This window comes from Manacus vitellinus, unplaced genomic scaffold (genome assembly GCF_001715985.3).
Source record: "Manacus vitellinus isolate BGI_N305 unplaced genomic scaffold, ASM171598v3 scaffold_2_pilon, whole genome shotgun sequence".
Lineage (NCBI taxonomy): Eukaryota > Metazoa > Chordata > Aves > Passeriformes > Pipridae > Manacus > Manacus vitellinus.
The window spans coordinates 12,376,308-12,402,885 of NW_021940208.1; the positions used below are offsets into that span (position 1 = coordinate 12,376,308).

Genomic DNA, 26,578 nt, shown 5'->3' on the forward strand with positions numbered 1-26,578 from the left:
ATAGGACTCCGTCTTCTTTACTTTTTATATGTCTGAGGCAGTGTAATTTGTGTGCTAAAGTGCAACAAAGTTTAACTTGTTACTCCAAGGACTCTTCCTGACATCCATAATGTACTTGCAGTATATCCAAGTTGTGTCCATTCTTTTCATATTTACCCCAAATAAAAGCAACACGGATGGTGAGAAATCAAATTTTTCAATTTGTTCAAAAATAAAAATGAAAGTAAGCCCAGATCTCTCTCTAAGGGTCTTTCTTGGCTTTCTTTACAAGTGTGTCACAGAAGACATTGATTACAGGTGGTTTACCTACCCCACATGGACTAGTATTCCCAGTGTAGCATAATTGTTTTATTTACTGAATGGAATCAACAAAAGTAAGCCTTGTCTTTTCAGCTTGTAAGAACTTGACAGCAAAACTCTACTTTGCTTGCTACCTTAAAGAAGTCAAAGAAGCCCATCAGCTGAACCTTTCCCAGATCATTTTCTTTTTCTCTGAAGAAGAAATATCCTGTTATTCCAGCATCTAGTAGTTCTGGATTTTCCTTGGATAACTTGACAAGATGGAGACGTTCTTCCCGGCTGTCTCGACCTCTAAATAAAGCTCGCTCAGTTTTGTTTTCCCAGAATGGACCTATGACAATTGAGAGATATGGTAAAAGCAAACAGTAATGAAATGTCATTGTATGTTTAATGCAAATAAGAAACTTGGTATGACAGTGGCATTACACTCAGAGACATGGTAAAACAGGCATGGTTTCTCCCAGTGAATCCATAATCACTTATGAATCATAGGGTTAAACTCTCAGTTCTGGTTTGAATTTTGTGATGAAAAATTGAGATGCTTATACAAGGAAAATCAGAAAATTGCTTTTCCACTAGACAAGTTTTTATTTAAATAACTTCAACTATCTTGAAAGCTACATAAGGGATTATAATAAAATATATCAGTAAAATACTAATAATTAAAGTAATTCTTCATCCATAAAGTCTGCCACAATAACCAAACTTCTTTAGCAAAACCCACTTCTGTTACCCAGCAATTTAATTAGGTCCCTGAGGAATCACTTAACAATGCCTTGAAAAGAAAAATAAGTAGCTATGTTGTGTCCTCTAGATACTTAGCGAGAGCCTGAAAGACTTCATCTCTGCTTACTGCCTGCTTTTAAAAACATTAAATATGTCCTTCCTTACCCTTCTGCTGAAAATTTCCTTGACGTGCCTACTAAGTGGAGTACTCTTTTATTGTCTCCTAATTGGAAATGCAGCTGTATTAAATCAGTAAACACAGAGTGCCTTGAATTGACAATTTAATTAAAATATTTAAAAACTAATAAAGAAAAGAGAATCTGAGAACTAATTAAATAAAAATAATTAACTTCTCACTCAAGTTTTACTCCTTAGGTACTGCAAATATGCCATGTGTCTGATCCCTAAGTATTCATTAATTTCTGGGGGAGAGGAAGACACCTGTCAGTAAAACTGACTCTTTTTTCAAAGCTAGAAAAACAATTCAGAAGATCCCACTCTGAGGTATTTTTTATACAGACAATATTTTCTCATTTGAAAGAGCTGTGGCATAATAGCTTACTTCTTTCAGGATTCAAATTCATTTTTTTGTAAACAGAACATTGGGCCACAACACCGTCAGGCAAAGAATTACTATTTGATTAGAACATATTTGAGTCCTTCAGTGAGAAGAAAGGCTTTTAAATTATATTTTCTTTTGACAGGTCACACTAGGTATCTTCTGGGTACCTTTAAGTCAAAATTCACCAATATTGCAAACTGTACTTTTTTTGGTTCTAAATCCCTCTTATACACCTCCTCAGTGGCAGTGTTGAAACTGTTACAATCTGTAAAGACTAACCTACTTGTATTAAGAGATCTCCTAGGGCACTTGTGAACTGAAGACTTTAACACATTATTTGAATGCAACTTGCTTCTTTGATGGAAATCACAGTTCTTTCTCTAAATCCATGATCTCTAATTTACCTGTATTGCCTTGAATGGAAAGGAGATCGTTTGTGACTCCACGTAGTGTTTCAAGAGTTGAGTGGGTTACATCATACGTTGGAAGGACTATATCTCTGGAATCCACAGAGCCACACCATGAAATGACAGGTATAGGACCAGGTGTATCATTAGCTTTCCGATACTCAACTGGCCAGTCTCCAACATTAAGATAAAACTCCACATCAGGAAGACGAACCTAAATGTATACCCAAGAAAGGATAATAACATAAAGAGAGACGGTGTTTGTCACTCTTACATATATTCTTCAGTTTTCTTACGTCATGCAGATTCAATAAACCTAACGCATAGTTCATAGATTTAGCTGTGCTTAAAGGTATGAATTTCAAATTTCTGCCCTACAAGCGAGTATGAAAGGAGCACTCAGAAGCCATGAGTATGAAAGGAGCCAGGAAATGGCTGGCAGTCGGGACTTTGCCCCGGCAGCATCCCTAGCATTTTCATTACTGCAAAGGCCAGCCCCCACACATTACCCCTTAGATACACTGTTGTCTTGATGGAAAAAACAGAAGTCAAATCTTACTTCAGGAATTATAAATCTGAAGATACAACAACAGATGTGATGCTGCCATATTTAAATATGTTTAGCCTGCAGAAGAGATGACTGAGAGGGGATCTTACCAATGCCTACAAATAATCTTAAGGGCAGGTGTCAAGAGAGACACTCTTTCCAGTGGTGCCCAGAGATAGGACAAGGGAAAACAGGCACATCCTGAAACACGAGGAGTTCCATCTGAATATAAGGAAAAACTTCTTCCTGTGAGGGTGACAGAGCACTGGAACAGGCTGCCCAGAGAGGCTGTGGAGTCTTCTTGCCTGAAGATATTCAAAACCTGCCTAGAGGTGGTGATCCTGTGCAACCTGATCTGGATGAACCTGCTTTGGCAAGGGAGTTGGACTAGATGATCTCCAGAGGTCCCTTCCCAGCCCAACCAGTCTGTGATTCTGTGATATTGCCTTAATTGTCTTACATGATCTAAACTGATACCTTTCTTGCCAGTGACAGGAACATTTCATCGGAGAACATTTTGAAGTCTGTATACTTCCCTAAGGAGCGACGGTAGATGTGATTATCTAGAATAGTGTAATGAACAATAGCACCTCTTGTTTGACTGAATTTTGCTGGGATTTCCTTAAGCATTCGCTGAAGGTCAATGGTGGGAAAAGAAATGAAGTCTTTTGTAATCTGAGGTTCTTGGGATGGACAAGACATAATGTTCTGCCAGCCCTCAGGGTCTTCTTCAGGACAGTCACAATATTCATGATAAACTGGTCCTGGGGAAAACAAAGCACTGAGAGTCTGTATTTGTGATTCTCCAACAATCATAATTCCCCAAACATGTAGGCATATATATGTAGACATTACAGAGGCTTGTCATTTTTTATTCTATGTTTTCTTAAGTTTTCCTGGGAAATCATCCTCCCTGTAATTTCTGGAATTTAGCAGTGTAACTGAGAAAACAGCAATATTCTTCTCTTTTCAGAAATACTAGATTTTGTGTTATCAAGGTGAAATTAATTTGCAAAATGAAGCTCCATTATTGTGAACCTGCCAAGCACATGGGGGATTCACAACAGTTCTAACTGTCCACAACGACCACAGCTCAGGTATTGCCGTGTCAATTATAGCCTAATTCAGAACTTCGATATGTTACATTAAATCAGAAAATACTCTTACCTTTCAAAATATAAGGAGATCGAGCTACATGCTGATCACCATAAAGTATCTCAATTTTTAAGCCTTTCATGACACTTCCATACATCCGATACCGCATAAGAAATGTACCATCATTTCTATCCAAAGGCAGAGGGGTGTAAATTCTGGTGACTTCATTTGGAGAAAGTCCTTTAATTACCACTTTAAACTGTGTTCTTCCTGAAAAGAGGAAAATAAAATCAGATAAAAGCACCTTAAGCTATTAGAATCACATCCACTAAACAAAGGTGAGAGCAAACTCTTCCAGATTAAGACCACGGAATTTAATTTAACTTTTCACTAGAATTTAATTATACCAAGTTGGTAAGATTAATTTCCAGTGATGAAAGATCACCCTACCAACTTTTCTTGCCCATCACATACCTATAAATGGTAAACCTCTAAGTGGAGATAAAAATTTAAATATTTGATTACAAGATAGAAGGAAAGCTTAACAGTATTTTGAAACTAAGATTAGGTTTAATACTAAGTTTTCAAGTTAGTGTCCTGAGGAAAAATAATTTCCTCTAGAGTAAGAAAGACAGGAAACTAACTTAAAATAACAGGAGAAAAGAATACTTGCCAGCTTGTGGAAAGGCAGTTGCAGCATGCAGGAGTCAGATACAAATTGTTCAGCTTTGGGCTGCTGCTGACTGTCTTGCACATTTAAAGTCCCAGCTACTGAAAAGCAGGGATAAGAGAATGATAACAGAGATGTTCCCTGGACACCTGTCTGACCTGTGCTTAAAGACCACCAGCATTTCATCATTAATGCACTGTAACTTTTAAACTGGGTATGGGATATTTTATGGACGAGTACACATAAATGTAAGTCTGTTATATTCCCTTATTTCTGTCACAAGTGGTCAACAACAACTTTATTCTTAAAAAAAAAAAAAGAGGGGGACAGATTATTCACAAAATGTTATAGTCTAAGCACTGTGAACCAAACAAATACAATGAATGTTACCACCAAGTAGTATACAGAAATAAATGAAACAAAAAAAAATCCAGATAAAATCAAGGTGTTACTAAAATTTGAATGTGTTCCAACAGCACTAAACGACTGAGATGTTACAGTTAATTCTACACTTTGCATACACAAATAAATGCACTGATGTGATAATGCAGGAGTCTTTCAATCATGTCTTCTGTAGAGCACTGCATCCCGAAATTGTAATCAAGTCAACTACTGTGCAAAAGCCTCCAGATTAGACGACTCTCCTGAAGGAATGGACATCTCTGCCTCTAAATGTCACTGCTCGTCACAACCACCTTTTTCAACTTGCTTAAAAGTGGCTCGCATTAACCAAGTATTCTCCCCCTATGACTATCACCTACCATTATTTGGATGAAAAAGCCTTAAAATTCAGAGCATGTCATGAGGTAAGATCACAGAGAAAATAAGCTTTCTGGTATCACATCTTTGTCTCTTTCTACCCATTTTATAAAACAGCATTTTCACTGGGTATAGAGATCTCCTACCAGAGAAAACAGTTTTCAGTTGTCATAAAAAATGAGTGAATATTGAGAAATTGTAAGTCAACTACTATTGAATTTGATCTCCTTGTCCTCACCTACAGGAAATAACTATGTGGATCTTTTTCCCTGCTGATTATGTCCTCACCACTCTAGAGATATAAGGAGCTCCAGATCTACCCAAAGGATATGTTAGTTTTAGTTGGTGACACTTGAGATACAGGAAGCATTTGATAAGGGAAGTGACCTGATAACAGAACTCCCCAGGAAAAAGCTAACCCCACTGAAAGCAGGGGGGAAGAAAGGGGAGACTGAATATTTAATGTAAGTACAAATCATTCACTGAAGGCAACAGGATTTCTCTTTATGATTTACAACATTCATTGTGTAGTGGGGTCAAGGCCTCTAAGTACTACTGAAATATTTAATTATAGCAGGCTTTTGCTGATTTTTTTTTTTAATTGGACTAAGGTTACCATGGTACTTTCACCTATGTTTTTTTGTTTCTCTCTGTCCAAAGGAATGACAAAAAGAAAAATATGTCTTTCTTGAATCATCACCACTAGTAGTTCTCTGTTACCCTGAAAACATGTCTGGGATAGCATTTTAAGTAAAAAATAATTTCCAAATACTGAAGAAAAATACAGACACAGTCGAAATAGGATATTTTAAGAAATCCTGATGATGACACTTGCTTAATGCATTTTTTTCTCTTGGAGGAGAAGGAAGTCAAAGAAGAAGCATATGAATCAATAGCATATACTTTAACAGAGTCAGATGTGAGAACATATATCCAGGAGCAAAGAAATACAGGTTATGGTAGGAAGTCGTGTGTGACCCTCACAAAACCCCAAGCATCTGGTCAATCAGACCCGAGGGAGGTCCTGCAGTGCCCAGGGACAAAGGTGAGTGTAAGACACTAACTGAAAGGCACTAACTCTGTTTAGCAACGAGCTGGAAGAAGTGTGCCACTGCTCTTTCAAAGTATTCGGTAAAACCTGCAAGAATACCTGTGAGGCCTTAAAAATATTTGTTAGCAAAGTATGTAGATCATCTGAAGAACAGTTAACTGCTAAGTTTATCATGGTCAATGGTACATAAACACATGGTTGGCAGCTGTTAAACCTAAGGGAAAACTTAGCAGAAAAGAAGGATGAGGCAATCCAAGTATTCAAAGAAAAAAATCTATGCAGTTCATACTAAAACAAAGTACTATATTTTCAGCTGTGATTTTTTAATCTTTGGAACAAATTTTCTAGGGGAACAGTGAATTCTGCATCATTTGGCATCTTCCTACAAGGATGGGTCAAAGAGTTACAGCCTCTGGGTTGAAATCACAGTGCGATGTGCAGTGGTGTGTGTCAATTCTGCTGAATAGCCTTGACACTCAGAAAACAAATCCGGATTTAAAATCTGCTAATTCTACTATACAAGTTTCATAATGAATTCCAGTAAGTAGTGACCTATTTGACTGAAATTCTCATCCACACAAAACACAATTTAATAGATCTGCACAAATTTTACGAATGGGAAGTCTAAACTGCAGCACTCCTGCTCTGATTGCAGTGCTCCTGTTTGTGCAATGGAGGTGACAATGCAGATTTATTTTTCTATCCTGACAGGGATATTTTGAGATGTATTTAATTTATATTGGAAAGCAGTGCCTGAATAAATATTACTCATTGCAATTCTTGGTGACATTTTACAGATAGAATTTGAATATTTAAAATAATTTGAGAATGGAAGTTTGTAGCCTGTTGTCCATATGAATACATTAAACAGTGCTCATGCACTGGAATATGATCAACTGTACTTCTAAATCGTTAAAGGATCCTTGGCACTCTCCTAAATAATTCTTGGCATGGCTCAGCAGTCAGCACAGGCCAAGCCAATCGTTCTTTCCTGCCAGCAGCACACATGCTTTGTTTTGGTTTGGAGGCTACAGCTGTATGAATGGAGATCACACCATGCCAGATGGCATTGGGACCTGGAAACTTTCCTGGGACATTGAATTTATTAACATAAATATTAACACACATGAACACACTGAGGTCAAAACTATGTTCTCAGGACCCATGTCCTAGCAGTTTATCTTGAAGGTTTTAAACTAGCATGAGAATCCAATTGAGCTTCACGCTTTTTCACCTTTAGCAACCTGCTTGAACCCAAGGCTCCCCCTGTGCAGCTCAAATCAGCCTCCACTTCACTGGCAGTGAGTGTGCAGTCGCATTCTTGTGTGCAATTACAAAACTGCGCTGAAATCCAGCAACAAGCTGTAACAGCAGTTGGAGAAAGTCCAGACGTGAAGCATCTGTCAGACTGAAGACATAACTTGTCTTCAATTTCACAAGTGGCAGCCTTCAAACTGCAAGACACCAAGAGGCTGTGCATACTTGGTAGATACCCTCTCAGTACCATCTGTACGAACAGCAAAGAGCAAAATAAGTAGCTTCTACCCTACTTAACAAATTAGCAACATGGGATTTCCACTGGGGCTATCTCAGGGTCATCTTCATTATGGAATCTGCAATGCAGAAGTAATTTTTATTCTAAATTTAAACTGTTCATATAGAGTGTGTGGAGTTAACTTGCAGCAGCAAGCAGCTGACTGACAGAGTATGGCTGGCCTGCAAGAACAAACCCAATTCTCACCCTCAGGAGAAATGTCATGGGATGGTGTGTGCTTGTGCTGAGTAAATAACAGATGAAAATTACTCCTTAATGGAGCAGCAGTAGGATAACGGAGCCCAGAGGGCCGTGCTGACCGAGACAGAAATTTTAAGCAACTGGTGTGCGTGTACCATTAAAGATAACTGCGTTATCACTTGCCAACAGGGTACTGTGATCTTACATCCACTAGCTCCAGGAGCACTGGTTTATTTGTAGCTTGCTGGTTCGTTGCTGTAAATCCCACACTGTGTACAGGAGACCAAGGGTGAGAGGCAGAGCTCCGCGGAGGAGGCACTGGGCTGCACCAGAAGAAGGAAGAGGTCTTGACCCGCACTGGGTGATGCGGGACAGGTCGCGGGGGGCAGCCCGGGCCCAGCGACCGCAGAGCGAGCGCTCGAAGTGGGTAAGGAAGGAAGAGGGGAAGGCGAAGGCAGCTCCGTCCTGCTCCTGCGGAGAAATCGCAGCCCCGGGCAGGGACTCCACCCTGCGCCCCTGCGCGCCCCCGAGCACTCGTACGGTACCTGGCGGGGAGCGGGAGAAGTTGTGTCCGGCCGCGCTGACCGCCTGGATGTAGAAGTACCGCACGGGCAGGGTGAGCCCCGCGTCCAGCCCGGGGCCCCACGCCAGGCTCCGCTCGGCGCTCACGGGGTCCGCCGGCTCCGTCGCCCGCAGCAGCGGCACGCGGCGCCCAGAGCAACCACCAGCAGCGGCGACCCCGCGGGCCACATCGCCCTCGGCCGCCAAGCCCCGCCGCCAAGCCCTGGCCGCGTCGCTCGGAATGGGGGCCAGGGCCTCCTCCGGACCTGCGCGGCCCCGCTCCCGCTCCCGCCCGCGGGGCGGCCCGACGGGCCGCGGGCCGGGGCCGGGCAGAGCCGCGGGAGGCGCGGGAAAGGGCCGGGCTGTCCCGGAGCGCCTGAATCCGGCACCGCCTTTTCCTCCTCCCCTCCCCCCGCTGCCGGACGAGCTGCAGGACTCGCGTACGGGCCGTCCCGCGAGGCAGCCCAGGGAGTTTGGGGCCGAGAACCTCCCCCGACAGACACCGGTGCTGCGGGGCTCAGCCGGCCCGCACGGGGAGCGGCCCGCGGGCGGGGAGCAGGCGGCGGGAGCGCCGGGCCGGGTTCGGAGCCGTGCGCTTTCCACGGGCCACGGAAAATGCAGAAAAGGCGGTGTGAGAGCCAGGAACGGGACTCGGACCCGCTAGTCTGCAGGCGGCTGCGCTGCGCCCAGCGCTTGCCTGTCCCGAGAGGTTTTCGTTCCCTGACTGTGGGCGCTGTGCAGGACAGGCTGAAAGGCTGATGATTAGTACGTGTGTGTCATCTTCTCCTCAAACAACACGTTGCCTGTGGTTAGGATGCAATTCAGCTGGCAATTGAACAGGCGGTCTGGAATTTAAAAAGGAAAAAAATCATCTCTCTCTAAAACTTATTATTACTCCCCGTGCCAGCTTATTTACAGAGATTACTGTCAAAGGACAACCACCCCCAGCCCCCCCCGACATAATTTAAAATTCCTCCTTGCTGTTTCTAGGGTTTCCCACAGTGACTGTATTTGAAGTGAAGGACAGAGCGGGGACCCTCTTGGGAGGCACTGGCATGTTGTTCCCTGCCCCTGGGCTCAGCTCCCTGTCCCGAGGAGGAGGCCGAGCTCATGCCTTGTCCCAGCACAGCTCAGGCATGCACCCACGCTCAAGTGCTTCCGGGGCCTGTGGAGGAGATGTTGCTGGTGGCCTCCCTAGCGCAGTAATGTTTGGTGATGGGGAAGGAGAGATTACTGCATTATTCTCTAGAAAGTTTAGCAACAAAGTAATTTCATGGATTTAAAATGTTGGGATACAAGTACAGAGGGAAAAAACTCCAATGATTTGTCTCCTTAGGTTGTTTTATCATTTTTACCAGAAGCATTTGCTGCTACTAGAAAGTATTTCAGTGTGTCAGTAGATGGGAGGGCTTGTAAGGCTGTAGGAGAATTAAATCAAGCTTCTGGGCAAGCCTGGATTTTCACATGCAAAGCAATGAGAGCACAAATGAATGCTGCCTGTTTTTGAATAACACGAACTTCAAGTCTCTGTGCATACAGATCATGAAAAACAGGTTCTTGGAAAGGGGAATTATCAAGTCTGGTTTCCTCCTTGCTTTTGTCTTGAGTCTCCTCAATTCCCTCTGGATAGCCACAGATTTCCACTGTGTACCAAGTGTAATATTCCCAACAGGCAAGAGAAAACTTGTGTAGTGTTAAACTGGAGTTATGTACGTGCTTCTTGGCCAGGTAAGTACAGCACCGGCTGTGGCTGTCAGTGCAGGGATCAGCAAGGGCAGCTTTCCTCTCCTTCTGCACCAGCTGGGAGCACATTTGAGAAGGGACTGGGAGCACTCAGTGTGGATTGACCAATGGCCAGTCATGCCTGGCAGACCTAATTGCCTTTGGCAATAATCTAGTTCTGCAGATGAACGGCTTGATGAAGGGTGGGGAATGAATTGAGAGCAGCCCTGTGGAGAAGGACTTGGAGGTATTGGTGGATGAGAGGCTGGACATGAGCTGGCATTGTGCATTTACAGCTCAGAAAGCCAATCACATCCTGGGCTGCATCAAAACCCTGGGGCCAGTAGGTCAAGGAAGGCTATTCTGCCCCTCTGCTTCAGTCTGGTTAGACCCCAACTGGAGTGCTGCGTCCAGCTCTGGGGTCCTCAGCACAGGAAGGACGTGAATCTGTTAAGGCAGGTCCAGAGGAGGCCACAAAGATGATCAGAGGGCTGGAGCATCTCTCCTACAAAGACAGGCTCAGAGGGTTGGGGTTGTTCAGCCTGAAGAAGAGAAGGCTCCAGGGAGACCTTATAGCATATTCCAGTACCTAAGGGGGCCTACAAGAAGGCTGGAGAGGGACTTTCGGCAAGGACATGTAGTGATAGGACAAGGGGTAATGGCTTCAAACTGAAAGAGAGTAGGTTTAGATTAGACGTTTTGAAGAAATTCTTCAATATGGGAGAGGTGAGGCACTGGCACAGGTTGCCCAGAGAAGTTGTGGATGACCCGACCCTGATTTCAAAGCCAGGTTGGATGGGGCTGTGAGCAACCTGGTCTAGTGAAAGATGTTCCTTGCCCATGGCAGAGGGGTTGGAACTAGATGATCCTGAAGGTTGCTTCCAACCCAAACTATTCTGTGATTCTATGAGGAGAGAGCAGCGAATGTAATTTACCTTGCATTTAGCATAGCTGTCTGTCACTGGCTCCCACAACGCCCTTGTATCCAAGTTATAGTCTGGATGGGAAACAACCAGATGGGTAAAAAAACACCAGGATGGTTGCTTGGGCCTTGAGAAGGCTGGTTAATGTGTTGTCACTACCCAGCAGCTGGTGGCAATGGGAGTACTGCAGGGACCTGGCCTGGAATGAAGTGATGGAGAGCTCCATCACTGGGTTTGCAGACAATGCCAAACAGGGGGACTAGTCAGTTTGCTCAAGTGCAGGGCTGCCATCCTGAGGGGCCTAGGGCAGAGTGAAGGAATGATACATGAAATTCAACAGGAGTCCTGCACTTGGGTGCCAATGAACACCAAGGACAGTCTGCTTCCTGGGAGTAAGACTGAGGAGCACAGCAGCATGGCTGCCAGCAGGACATCACCCTGCCCTGCTTGTGACAAATAGTATCTGGGGCAGCTGAGAGGCCACATCAGCCAGCAGGCTGTGTGGACAGGGCAGGGCTGAGGTCAGGCAGGGACATCAATCTGCAGATCAGGATCAGTCCCTGTGAGGGGAACTAGGGTCAGACACAGCTCTGGCATAGCTGCCTGGTCCTGGGGATGTCAACCTGGGTGGGGCCAGGTTTGGTGAGGCCCATGGCTGGCCAGGCAGGCAGTGGAGAGATGGAGACCAATGACCTACAGCATCAGTGGGGCAGGGACTGATGGCTCCAAGCTGGGCTGAAATAGTGTCCTGAGCCATGGGCAGGGCAGACAGAGCCCTAAGGAGTGGAGGAGTCAGGGTTGGTGCTTTTGGGCCCCTGTCCCTGGGAAGGAGCCACCCCTGTGCTGCTATGGGTTGGGACCAGTTGCTGGGAGCAGCTCTGAGGGAATGGCCCTGGGGGTCCCAGTGGGCAGTGAGAGGGACATCAGCCATCAGTGAGTCCTGGCAGCAACAACGGCCAACAGCAGCCTGGGCTGCATGAACAGGGGCAAAGACAGAGGTCAAGGGGAGTCATTATCCCCCTCCACTCAGTACTTGTTAGACCACATCTAGATCCTGCATCCAGCTCTGGGCTCCTCAATACAAGACATCAGTAAACTGGATCAAATTCAGGGGAGGCCACTGAAATGGTGGGGCTGGACCACCTGCCCTGTGAGGAAGGGCTGGGAGATCTGGGCTTGTTAAGTCTGTTAAGAGATATCTTCGATGAGGGGATGGGCCTTACAGAAGCCCCCAGTGCTCCCAGGGAGATCATGAGATAGAGCAGGGCAGAAGGATGAGAGACAACTGGAATGAGTTGAAAGAAGAGATGGTCAGCCTATAACATGTCCATAACATGTCCTATAACAGCCAGACAGGTTGTCCAGTCTCCATCCTCAGAGATTTTCAAGCCTCAACTGGATGAAGACTTGGGCAGCCAGCCCTGACCTCAAAGACAATCTGCTGTGAGCAGGAGGTTGGACCAGAGACCTCTTGAGATCACTCCCACCCTGACTTACCCTTTGATGAAACTAAGAGATTTCTGTCCCTTCTCTCAAATGTCATTAAGATGGTAGAAAGCTCAAAGATCATCTGGGGACATGCATGACATAATAGGTGGACAGAGGTCTAGACAGAAACACCACCTTAGTTCATAAACCACGTTTCCTTCTGAAACCAGGCTGAGGGACCTGTGTCACTGAGCTCATGTACCACATATGCTGGCTGTAGTAATTAAACTTGAAAGACTGTAACGAGTCTCACACACCATCACACGGCACGTGGCAGCCAGGTTTCACCCAGACCTAATTACAGCTGAAGGGATTTTCACGTGGAGCTTATCACCTTGTAAAACTACTCATCAAATACTACCCTTGGCCCCTACATGGAGTATTAGCTCCTGAAGGTAAGTTGTAGGCATATGGCTCTCTAAGGACTTAATATGTCTACTGTAAAGATTCTACCACTGATGGAAAACTATTTGTGTGCTGGAGATTCATCAGCTGGCGGAACAGGAGAAGGCAGCCCATTCTGCCTCTGCAGGAGGCAGGACTGAGCCATGCAGCTGATGTGACCATGGGCTACAGCTGCAAGATGGACGCTGGCTGGCTGCTCCCTTCAAAAACCATTGTTGGCCATCAGCACCATGGCAACCATCCTAAGATACTGTTTAAATAGTCTGTGGCGTTCACAGTAAATGAAAAACAAATACGGTGACAATATTTTTTCATTTGAATACAGAATTTATTCCAAATGAATAGTTTTAAATATGAAAATCCTATAAATTATGAATATTTATAGAATATAGTTTTGCAAAAGAAAAAGCTTGGAAGAGTGACAGTGTCAAAATCTGGCTCTGCTAAACTGAATGAAACTGATTGCTATTCAAAGGGTATTTCTCCCTATGTTTTCATGCAATTGACTGTTAAAACAGAATACTGTTATCCAGTGTAAATTCTAATTTGCAGATCCTCAACAGGCTGAAGTCTTCCACAACTGATTTACAACCAAAAGCAGTTTTTACTAGCTTACATTAAATCAAGCCACTTGATTTCCTGTACATACACAACGTAGCAAATGAAAAAAAATTTCATTTTTTGCCAGCAAGGTGAGAACTTAATCCAGCTACTGTTGGATTGTAAAATATTTACAAATAAAAATGTTCTAAACCATCCACCTCTAGTCAAGAAAAACTGTATGACCGTTTACTTCTCTTGTAAACATTTCTTTTATTATTCTTTACCTTATGTAGGCATTTTGGATTAATGTATTTTGCAGAAATATACAGCAGCAGAAATTCTGCAGAGATACTCAGCTGGTTTTATTGTCGTACTCTACAGAATCCTGTACATAGAAAATAGAGCCATTTACAGAAAAACATAATTTCTCCTTAGAATACCACATTTTACAAAACTGCAATTATACAGTCCAGTATACTGGGTCCAGTACCCATTTCCTTCCAGCATTACTTATGTCAGCATACTCTTGTTTCCTTCTGAAACAGGCATGTCATAGAGATAAATTATGACTATAAATACATAGTTTATATTATTGTCCTTCTATGTACAACAAAAGACAAATTACCCCAGCATAAAGTAATGCTACTTATATATCAGTACAGATTTGAACTATACACCCACTTCTTTAACGAAGTTTACAATATAAAAAAATGATACCTGTTACCTACTATATATTTTCATCTTTTAGTTTCTTGTGGAGTAGTCAGTGATACAAGTATTGCTTGTTTTGTGTAAAATACATTATTTTAAAATTCCAGTATACTGTCCTTCCAGTTACAAAAATATAATTATGTCTCTCCTACGGATATTTTATTGAATGAAAAAGTGTATAAAAATATGGATCATCATTTGAGACCCTATGTGAAATTAGAAATAAAGTAGAAGTAAATCTATAAGTATTTAAAAATACTATCTTCTGGTTTGATGAGACACTTCTGATTTTTCATAAAAATAGATCAAAGTTCAGTTAGAAATTTAATGGCCAGGGACAAGTTCTGGCTACTGAGTAATAGTACTACATTATTAGTGTGTCTTAAGAAGAGCCACTGGAAAATGTTTACATCCATTCGGTTTGGAGGATGAAGAGTACCATGATCACAGCAGAAACAGTTGAAAAATATCAAAAAGGGATGGTAACTTAGCAAAAGGCAAAGAGCATTTCTTACTGGTTTCATTTACTTTGTAGGTAAAAGGCTACCAGTCTGTATGGCCCAGTTGTGCCCCAGCCAAGTGCTCTCTTGGGCCATGCCCGCTGGTGCTTCCCTGAAGGACCCCAGTGGCTGCAGGTGCCTCATCCCCAGACCAGCCAAGCAGAGGCAGCTGGAGAACCCTGGGACCTCACAAGTTGTTTTGGTTATGGCTGTCTTCCCATTACTAGGACAAATTAGGTTTCAACCCATGAGGTTAGTATAGGAAATAGACAGGGTAAATCTTTTTACATTTTGAATGGTTTAAAGTGTTGGACTATTAATCCAAATTAATCTAAGTCAAAGGCAGAAATCTGGCCAATCATGTCAACTGTAACCAAAGCTGTGCCAGTGATGAATCTCCTGTGTCTGGAAAGCAGATTTTCACGCTCAGTTGTGTTTGTTAACATCCTCAGGAATTTCAGTGAGTTTTTCAGTGCTGAGCTGTTTCTCCTGCACTGGCAGCAATTCTGCAACTCAAATTTCTCACTGCTCTTGTAATGCTGAAAAGTCCCGGTGTGGAATCCACCTCGACTGCACAGCAGAACAAATGACACGGGGGACATTGCTGCTATGCTTCCCAGGATACACTGTAAAAATTTTAACAGGTTTCATTTTGTGAGAGTGTTTGTTCAGTGGGATGGATTAGCATTATCCTGCTTGATCTGATAAAGGAGGAAAATCAGAGAAACGGCAATTTATCAGCAAAGCAACTTCTTGGTTTTAAGTTTTGTAAGAAAAAGTAGCTCAAACTAGAATTTATCCATTCCAGCACTGTGTAGCTGGCAGGAGCCTAACCACTGCTTGCTGACTCAGAGGAAAGCCATCTCTGGACTTATACTGCCCAAAGCTCCACAGCTGTTTACCTTCTATTATTTTGGGAAGGGATTTTTAAACATTCTTTTTCCCTCCTAGGAGAAACGGCAACAGTGAAGCCACATGTTTAATACAAAAGTCAAATGCTCGGGAAATGTAACATACTAACTTCTTTGAAACTAATAAAGTTGTACCAATTTAGAGCAGCACAAGAATGGGCTCAAAGTATTTGACATGTTTTTGCCTGCCCAGAAACTACCGTGCTATTGTGCCGTCTTAGTACCATGATCCCTTCACAACTCTGATTCCTTATCTACCTCATCTAGGTAGTATTCATCATCGGTGGTGGTATCACTGTCTGAGTCCGAATAAGCGGCTGGGTCTTCCCCATAGATATCAGTCAGCTCTCGGGGCAGTGAAGCAGCCGATGACATTTTGCTCCCAGCAGAACTTGAGCTCAAAAGCTCAGCCCTGTTTGTAGAAGAGGTCTCTCTATCTCTGAAAGCACCAGGGTTATTAAGAAGACAAGGTCTCCATAATCGCCCCTCTGTGAGTGACTTCTTGATGTTTTCCAGGAAAGCCAACTGTTGTTCTTTGCCAAATATACCAAATTCAACAGATGGATACATCAAATTTCTAGTGCTGTAATATTTTTCATTATCTGATGCCCAGTTTTCATTTTCGTCACACGACAACAGCTCTGAGTAAGATTTAAATCTCTTCCCATGTATGCCATCTTTTGGTAGAATATTGCTTCCTGAGGCAGAGATCTCAAGGGAATCTCGAGCACAAATACTCTCAGAAAGGTGACGCTCACGCTGACTTTTTGCATGACTTCTGTGCAACTGATAGCTGTTGAGGTTAGCATTTTCTAAGCTAGCAGACTGAGAGGTATTTTGACCAAGTGCTGTCTTGGAAGTCAAGTTTTGCTCTTGGCATGTGTCTGCCTGCAAGCAGCTATTTGCAGGGGTGTTTGAGTTTGTGTCAGTTAAAACTGGTAAGGGCGGAGTGCAGGCACGACTGCTAGCTCTTTCTTTCTCATCATCCTGTGGGTCTGATGTAACAGCACTGGGACAGATGGGCTGGCTTTTGCTTTCTAACCTGAGATCAAGTGTTCGGGAGTTCTTATTTCTTGTGGTGACTGCTTTATCTGGAAATAGACTTGTGAGTCTTGGCCTGTTTTCCACTTTCACAGTAGTTTTTTTGGGACTGATGGCTTCCTTCTGGGTGTATGAGCTTGTAAAAGACCTCCGGCTGGTGTTATTAACAACCAAAGAAGGATCATTATGATTTTCAGTCTTATTCTCAGCTGTTCTTGGTCTTGGTGTATTCTTATCAGGGTCCAGACTGTGATTCTGATTTTCATTGTCCAAATGCAAGAATGGCTGATGGGAATCTGTTGAAATCGAGTCAAGGGACATGTTGACCTCCAAAGAAATGGCATTTCCATTGTTCTGTGAAAAAATGTTACTTATGTGTGGTTTGGGAGGTAAATTTTTACTTGAAAATTTTCGACTTGTTTTGTAAACAGCTGCCAGTTTATTTTTAATTGATGGTCTGTTTTTCCTTTTTTCTATATCTTTGACTTTGTCTCGTGTGAAATCAGAGAGAAGCTTGTTCTCATCTTCTGTACTCTGTGTTAACTTCTGATCTTGTGTAACCCTGAAGACTTTATCTTTAATGTTCAGGCAGCCTTCACTGTGCCTCTCTGATTCCTGCAAACCACTATAAACTTTATCCGTCTGAATACTCTGTGAGTTTTGCCCTTTTTTAATTTTTGAATTCTTAACCTCATCGGTATCTGTGGCAACCACTTTGTCTAGCTGAAGTAACGGATCAGCCCTGGAAGCTGTGCTTACCTCAGATGTTTTGCTCTGAGACTCTGAAAGCACTTTGCTACAAGAGTTTAAATAATTTGCATTTTTTCTTGAACTGTCAGCCCTTAATTGCAGTCCACTGCATTTATTATTATACAGAGGGGTGGTTTGGTGTAGGAAATTTACTCTCTGTTTGACTTGGGTACTATCCCTGTATATGTCTTCCACAGGAGCATGGTCTGTCTTACCACTCCTTCCAAGAGAACTCTTCTCTCCTGAGCGGAGGAGTAAACTGTTCAGATTTTTCTTGGTATTCACTTTAGGAGGCTGACAGCAGCTTTCAGAGTTTCCCTTCTGTATAATATTTTTATTTGTTGAAGTAGAATACATAGGATTCTCTAAACATCTGCCTGGCTTGGGAGGGGTTGATAAAGTGGACATTAGTGGTGTGGCTTTTTGTAAAATTTTCTTCTTTTCTTTTAGACATATTTCTGCATTTTGGCTGCCTGAAGCATCAGAAATGGCCTTACTGGACTTAGCCACTATTGCAGTGGATTGTGGACAACTAAGAGAAATTTCTTTTGTCACCATGTCAGAAAGCACATTTTCTGCTAATAAAAGATCTGCTGAATTATCTTTCCTGCTATGTACCATACTCACTGACTTCTCGAAGCTAGGGGATAAGTGCGAATTCTCTTCTTCACTATCAACAGCAGTTCTTAAGTTCTGAGGTGTGACCAGAGCTGAAGATACTTGGTCTGAAGAATATGAAGGCTCTTCTTTTTCTGAAGTAGTGGGGAAAAAACCATTTGCTAAACTCACATGATCTTCATTTTTATTGTTTTGTATTCTTGGTGACTGAGCATTTTCTTTGGGACAAGGTAAATCTGCATCCTCTGTATTATCCCTAAAGAGGCTACAAAATGTTCTTGAATGCCTCCGTGGTAATGTGTAATAAATTGAAACTAGTTCATGATACTTGACATGATCTTCATCAACACAAACTGTAAATGTGCTTGTGGTTTTATATTTCTGCAAAAAATTTCCCCCCTCCTTATAATCTGAAAACACGGAGGATTCTCTTCTGCTTAGATGTTTACATCTGTCTGTCAGATCAACTGATGTACTACTACTTACTGAATCAATACTTTTGGTTAAAGGACTGGGGCAATTTTTGTTACTTCTACCAGCATTTAATGATGCTGATGTTGAAAAAGAACGTTTTGAGTCTAAACAAGACACATCTCTTTGATTAGAATAAAAGGTGTCAGCTCTATGCAGAGTTTCAGATTTTAAACAATCGCATGTTGTTCTACTTTCCCTAGGTAAAGAGATGGGCATATCTGACATAATACTACCAGCAATGCTAGCTGATTTTCTAGGCAAGGTATAATAAATAACAAGAGGGTCAGAAGATTTGGAGCTGTTTCTACCAGGGGAGCCAGTAATACTGCAGCTACTGCTATGTCTCAGCAAGCTGTCTTTCTTGTAAAGCCTTTCAATACGAGGTGAATTACTCCTTATTTTTCCACTTCCTTTTTCAAGGCAAAAATAACTTAAACTATTTTCAGAGGTATTGGGATCTCCATCAAAGCTATGCATATAAATATTTTCAGAATTTCCATTTTGTGGAGAACTAGTAGTGAATTGTCCATTACAGTCCTTAGTACCTAAAGTGCTTGCATTTTGCAATGTTTTCTGTGAAATCCATTTGGTAACACCTATTCTGCTCATTTGAGCTGTATTTTCCCCTTCTGCTTGAAAGTCAGTAACTGTGCAATTTACTGAAGAGCTACTTGGTGCTTGTGGAGAGCTTTGAGAGCAGCTAGATGAGCATCCAGGAGGACAGGACAACCTGCCTTGACAGTTTGCTAACTTTTCAGTGGATGGTGCAGAAGCAACATTCAGCACTGAGGACTGTCTCTTTGGAGTGGCTTGGTTAATGGCTTCTGCACTCCAATTATCCTGTTTGATGCTCTCTCTTTGTGCTGCATAATTCAGATTATGTTCCCATTCTTTCTGACTTGGAAGAAAAGGTTCCTTCCTGCTCTCATCAGCTAGCAAAATACAGGGAGGCTGACTGAACACACTGTTGGGTGGGCAATCATTTTCCTTCATTTGTACATTTCTTTTATCACCATTTGATGTATAAATTTTTGCAGTATCTCCTCTAGCAGTGACTTGGGTTTGTCTCTTTGATGTCATTGTGTTAAAGAGAGATACATCTCTTTGCCACATGGCAGAAGCAGGGCTGTTAGAGGAAAAACTCTGGGCGCTGATATAGCTTGTATCTGCTTGTAGAGGAACTGACTGTAATGGCATGTCTTCATCTGCCCCTTTCATATCTTCAGCCTTTTCTAGTCGTGTAAAGTCTGCCTTAGTACTCCTTTGGGTAACGACAGCTGAATTCCTGTTCAGTCCTGCAGGTTTTGTTCGGTCCTTTGAATTAGAAAAAACTGACTCATCAGTTCTGATACTAGATGAAGAAACTGAAGAGTTACAACTTAGCCAAGGCTGACAGCCCTCAGTGAATTCTGAGAAAGTTCTGTTTGCACTTCTTGTTCTCTGTTTGACACTTGTATTTTCTGGAGAGTATATGTGAAAATCGTTCTCCAGGCGCTGCGAACCAAACTTGGCATTCTTTGTATGTGCCCACTGCTGCTCATTTAAATTAGCCATAAACACTTCAAAGTTGGCCTCAGGGGAAAGAAATGTTTCATCACTGTAACACTGAGGAATATCAGCCCAGGAAGGATAGCTGTCTTTTTTTCCATAAGAATAACTTTTTTTGTTTGCATACAACTTGCCATGAGAAGAGATATCTCTATAGTAGGATCTAGAGAGATTATTTTCTGATTTATATAAAGGATAATTTTCCCAGTTATCAAAGGGCAATGGAGAAGTAGCTTCGTCCGGACAGCCAACTCTACTAAAGCAATTACTGCTTGAAATAGATCTTCTGTAGTGGTGTTTTGAGTGGTAACATGTGTATTTCTTTGTTTCTTGCAAAGAGCTGGGATATCTACCACGGTCTGTAGCATGAAACTCCATCAGTGACTGGGTTCTAAACATTTTTTCTGGAACTGATGCTTGTCCAGGCGAGTCTGGTGTGTTGTTCCATACAATAGAAGACAGAGGAATTCTCTTTGGGTTCTGCCGACCAAACCTTGGTACAAAACCATTCTTGCTTTCCCTTGCCAGTGGATGCTGTAAACTAGATGCTGATAGCTGGTCAGAAGATACTGATGATGAACATCTCCGAAGGGAACATACAGAGTAACTTCTGCCAGCTGTATCCCTGTTCATACAACTCTTGTGCCTAAATCCGCTGTTCTGTGTTACAGAAGGGGGATATAAGCTACCTTCTGAAGACCTTCCGAAAGAAACGGCAGACAGCCTTCTGTGGCGCAGATGAGAATTCCCATCGACTGGATCACCACATTTGCAATCTTCTTGAAAGGCTGTCTGGTGCCAATTTATATATGCACTGTGTAATTTCCTTGGTCTGATGAAAATCTTGTGTTCATCTTTGGCCCTTAGTGTTCTCAGTCCATCTGGGAAAAATGTGCTAGGCATGTCACTCCAGTCATTTCTCTGTTGCCCCCTACTAGCAATCTGTGTCTTTGAAGTAGGGAATGCACTGGATTGGACATTTGATGCACTGCTAGTAGAAACTGTCCTGTCCAATGGGTCCTGGACTTGTTCCTGGGCCAGCTGGTCATCCAGATCATTTAGAACTGCACAGGGAAAAAAAGATACTTGGTTCTGTTTTCTTTAATAATCTTCTGACTATTTATGTTAAAAAGTTTCAGGTACTACATTAATTATCAGAACTGGTTTTAAAAGGAGTCAGCTTCTCAGCATTCAAAACCCTTCCCAACCCACACATTCTTCTTCTTTACGACCTTTCAGCAGTCACCCATTATGATTACAAGTAAAAAAATGCTCTCCTCTATGACTGATCTTAAAACTGCTCTTTATGTAATTGTTAGTCTTTATGCTACTTAAAAGAAAAACAAAACAATTTGAATTCTTACTCATGTGCTATATATATGTGTATGTGTGTGTATGTAAACTTTCCAAATCTAGTTTATAACCAAAAAAATCCCTGAAAAGAATTTACTAGGCAAACATGGACCTTTCTATGTGCTCATAAACCACAGTTATGATGTAACTGTAAGAAAACAAAGAACCCTGCAAAGCACCAAACAAGCATATTCAGTAGTCTGGCATGTCCACCGTTTGTTTAATTCATAAAAGTTCTGTGCTGAATTGTAGTTTCTTAATTGAAAATGAGCACTGAAAATAGCATTTTCTGGATAAAAAAAGGGTAATTAGATAGTTAGGAACCTGTGATTCAATCTAGCAACAAATATGTATTTACATACATAGACAGACAACCTCATGACCTAAAATTAAACACTATAGAGCTCAATTAACCAAAATATTTATTCAGAAGACTGACAGCAATATATTAAAGTATTTTTATTGTCAAAACCAATTATGCCTTTGCTAATTGTATTCATTTTGTATTTTGAAAATAACACACATATGACTGTTTTGTTACAGAATTTCCTAATCCACTTAAATAAGCAAGACTGACTGATCGGTCATTACAGATCTGTGCTAATAGTACAGAATCATTAAGAAAGCATTGCTAGGTATGTATAGTTAGAATAAAAGGTGATCCCAAGGTACTAAAATTTTCCATTTTTCTAAGTTTTTCTTCAGCACGCAAAAGAGATGGCTCCCGAGAAACTCAGCTTAGAACAAGACAAAAGGTGTGTTGTTTCTGAGTCTTCCATTTGGAGGACATCAGCCAAGCTATGACAGACACACCAAGAGGTGACAGGCTGAGTTTCAGAACTACTGTCCATCATGCAGTGCTCTCTTCTTCCAGCACTGCCGACTCACTCACTACTTCCCAATCACGCTTTCAATCTGTGATCTTTTGTAGTTTTGGGTGGTAGAAAATAATATTCAAGGACATTTCTTTGTATAGATCTAAGAAAATCTGGAAAGTTTATGGAAAAACACCTCCGTACTCTAATAGGCTGAGTCTGATCTTGCCTCCCTTCCCAGTGTGAGGAAAAAAAACCACAAAAAAGAACCACTTGACTATAAGGATCCCAGAAAACTAACTGAATGCCACAATGCCTCTTGCTTCTGTGGTTTGAGGCTTCACAATTTATAAAACCAGGCCCAATAATTCACTATTATCAAAATTATGCATGCAGGAAACTGGGATGAAATTCTTCTCATATAATCATATGTCTGCCTCTAAAGGATGCAATATGGGCTCCTGAGAAACAGCAGAGTAGAACTGTACACTTTTACATGTGTTTCTTCTGAATCATATCAGTATGAGATAAAATGCAGTCTAAGAATGATCAGTGACACATCTTGAAGTCAATGTCAGAGTAACCATTCTGCTGTCAAACAAAGACAGCAAAAAGTAGCCACTCTGCTAGAAAGTAATGAGTTGTATCTTTACAGCCCATACTTTTGCAGAAAATTCTCTGAAACCAGTCACCACAGTATCAGAACAAAATAAGGACACACACTTACCACTGAAAAACTCCTTCTCTAGCTGATCATTCCATTCCTGTGTACTTTTCTCCATCATTTCAATTTGGTTTGTATCAAAAGAATGACCACTCATTTCAGTTGACATTGGGGAATTACACATTTCAGCCTGTTAAAAATTATAAGTTAACATGTTTTTAGTTCAACATGTGGGTTCAGATCACATTTCACGTCACATGACAAATCATGTCACAAGTCCCAGAGATCAGCAAACTCTTTGTGGATCTTTTAAATACTGTATTATTAAAATACACAACTGAGGATTGTAAAGTTGCATGCATTTTAGAGACTTTCACACATGTAATAAGGAGAATTACTCATTTTGTCCTCATACTGTAGCTTATTTTGGATACATGAGTTATAATGGCCTTCTAATAAGGGCATAGTTTACTTATTTTATCCATATGCATCTTTATTGCATTGTATCTTTTTAATGAATTGCATCTCTTAATTTAGTTTTTCTCAATCCATTCTTCCTTGACCAGCATATTTTGAAATTCACGTGCTGACCTCCTAACAGAGATTCAATAATTTAACACTACAGCCAATTTTCTTATTGCAAGACAGCACTTAGTATTAGAAGTGGGGAAAATGTCATCCTATTCCCCATCTGTGTTTAGTTTATGTGTTAAACTGGAGAGGTTCTATCCCACCCATATTTCTCTCAGCTAAGGTTTCAGATGGTAGAAGTGCAGACAACTGCTGAACTGCTGATCTATTTCAGTTGAGACTCTTCCTCTTTTTTTAAAAAAAACCCCACCTCGCTATGTTTTTGTTCTCAATATTCATAATATTTTACTTGTCTAGCTATAATATAGCTTTATATAATATGTTTATATAAGAGGCAGGATTATCTGATAAGATCTTTGTTCAGTCATATATTATTATAGATTATCCCTTTGTTTTTGAAATATGAGAGAAGGGAGGTGGCCAGTTTACCTCCTCTGTGCCTTTGATTATATACTATATACCTTCTTAGTCCCCTCTGCTGGTATACCACTCAAGTGAAAAGGAAGAAAGACATGTTAGTAATATAGGGTAATAAAGTAATTCAAATAGAAAACATTATCTTTGGAAGAAAATCTGTTATTTCAACAGCACGCACTTATATTACATCAGAAATATATTTGTTGTTTCATCATTAAAATTATCTTGTGCTTACAAAATGGAACATTCATCCAAAAAGTAATTTCCTACTGTCAAAATTTACATTTACATGGCAACTCTGTGCATGGAGATGTTGCAGGAGAGGCTCTATCTTACTGCCTGCCCAAATCAGCTACTCTTTTTCAACCTTGTACCGTGATGTGAAGTAAGCACACTAGACTATTTATTCATTGCAAATTTTGTAGTTTGCTTACAATTGTCAAGATATGTGAGGGTCTTTGCCTAGGAAATGATCCATGTAATTATTCTGTCATTATGAGAGAACTTAAATCTGGCAGAGCTAGACTCAGGGCTTACCTATGAAAGCTTCGGACTTGTAGAATTAATGGGCAAGCTCATTCTACTACATTCAGCAACTTCACAACACAGACATTGTCCTCAGCATTTAAAACAAGAACTGCAAGAATACTATTTAAACGTGTTATATCAACAGCGCAAACCAAGGGGACTGATTTTTGCAAAATCTGTAGTTAAAACATTGCTGAGAATAAATTGATAAGCTGCTTACCGTTGCCATTTCTTCCACTTTCGAGGGTGGGCTAGCAGAACTGTCATATCTGTAGGCAGGAGGATGTAAATGTTGGCTTTGAAAAGGAATGTGATGTAATTTTATCAGGTAGTAAATATCCAGCAGTTTCGCATTTTAACAACTACTGAGAAGCATCTGAAGAAAACCTCCTCTCTGAAGAATTCATCCTTCCCTCCCCTGCGTCCCCCCAAAAAAATCCTGCTTAAAAAAATACTAGGAAAATGTACTGTACATTTTGGCTTTGTCAGCTTGCAAAAATCATATCTGTGCAGCCAAAAATGAACTCAACCTACTGACATCTGAATGGCTGCAACAGCCATTAAGTAGTTGCTTCAATTCAGCATTATGATAAGATAGTATAATTTCTTTTTCCAAACAACAATAGTAGGTACTACTCATAGCCGAAGTTATGTACTTGTAAACCTGTAAGTGGTTTGCATCTGCAATTCTATTGTTTTTCTCTTCCATTTCACCCTGCTCACATGTAGAGCTGTGCACTGCCCCTGCAAAGGAGGAAAGACAGACAGCAGATTGTTTTTAGTGTGAACTTTGGAATTTGCTGCTACTCATCCAAAACCAGCCTTTATTTACCAATTTCTAACACATGGTAGAAGGCTCGTCTGCTTTCCTAAGGTATATCAGACTGCAAGGGCTTGGCAGAGAACTGGCTAGAGTGTCTGTGAGTAATGCAGTGGTTAGAACAAGATGAGAAGTCCTGAACATAAAAAGTACTCTGCTCTATGGGATGACTTGCAGATATACAAATACAAAATAACTAAAGAAACAAGAACAGGACTTGACTTCACTGAGTCTATTTGAGTCTGCAGAACTTTATTTTACAACTAAGCAAACCCAGTCCCTTCAAAAGCCCTGAAGGAAATGTTGCTCAGCCTGTGCTTATTGCCAGTTCTTCCTTGTCTCAGAACTCTTTTTTCCCAGGAAGTTAATTCTTGAGAGAAAGTGAAATAGGGAAAGATGGTTCTGCTCAGTCCTGTTTGTCTCAAACTTTTTTTGAATGACCTTGTTCTTAGGCTCTTAAAACCTTCTTGTGCTCAGGTAGACTACTTTATTGTGCTTCTACAGCAAGTATAAACCGGCTTGTTGGCAAGTTCTTTGTGGCCCAGCCTTTCCTCCTGAAGTGCTTTGTCATTTGTTTGCAATGTGCTTGCAGGCAGGGAAGAACAGTTGAAAGGTGCAATTTGTTTTTGCTTCTGTAATTGTGAACTGTAAAACCAGGATTCCTCTCTGACATGGGGTCCAACTGAAACCAAACAAGCCTGTTGACTTCAGTGGGCTTAGGATCTGGCCAGACAGTCTGAATCTGAAGTTCCTAATTTTTTCTTGTAGCACTGAATAAGAATAGCTATTAATTCACTGGGTAAACTCCCCCTGTGAATGAAGTTTACAGAACCAGAACTCAGAAATGTATGTAGCTCTTTTTTAATCTTAAATAAAGTTGACTATGTTTTAATGCTTCTACAACAAATTAAGAATTGAAACTTACGTTTCAGAGTTTTTGCAACGATTTCCTGCAAACAAAGTTCAATGAAATCCCGTGGCTTAGCAAGTTACCTTAATTTTACTCATATGCATAACTAAAATGTAAAAGCTTTGTTAGAAGCTTTCTTCTTCAGCTTTACTGTGTAAAGCTGCTCTACAGCTCTCCCCACTCCCGACACTTGGTGTTGCCTTAATTGCTCCTTGCAATGAAGCTACATGAAGTAGACATGTTAGTTAGAAATGTCAGTTAGAAATGTCTTCTGATAGTCTAGGCAAAAATTAAATTTTCATTTGCACCTCTGGCACTATTCTAAATTTATGCCTGTCTTTGTTGTCACTGTTCTTTCAGAAATAACTGGCCATTGCATCCTGCTTTATTTTTCTCCCTGTTAACTTACACAGACAAGGTTATTTTAATCTTT

General features: G+C 41.3%; 1 protein-coding gene across 1 annotated transcript in view; it reads right to left on the reverse strand.

Annotated features, from left to right (window-relative positions):
- The window catches only part of POGLUT3 (protein O-glucosyltransferase 3), a 45,297-nt gene that overhangs the window by 7,838 nt on the left and 10,881 nt on the right, over window positions 1–26,578 (reverse strand). The window contains exons 3-8 of the mRNA XM_029960857.1: window positions 24,636–24,711; window positions 22,943–23,069; window positions 3,710–3,907; window positions 3,020–3,306; window positions 1,993–2,209; window positions 435–631 (exon numbers count right to left, since the gene is read on the reverse strand). Coding sequence (XP_029816717.1) covers window positions 435–631; window positions 1,993–2,209; window positions 3,020–3,306; window positions 3,710–3,907; window positions 22,943–23,069; window positions 24,636–24,711 — 1,102 coding nt within the window. The remainder of the gene's footprint in view (window positions 1–434; window positions 632–1,992; window positions 2,210–3,019; window positions 3,307–3,709; window positions 3,908–22,942; window positions 23,070–24,635; window positions 24,712–26,578) is intronic.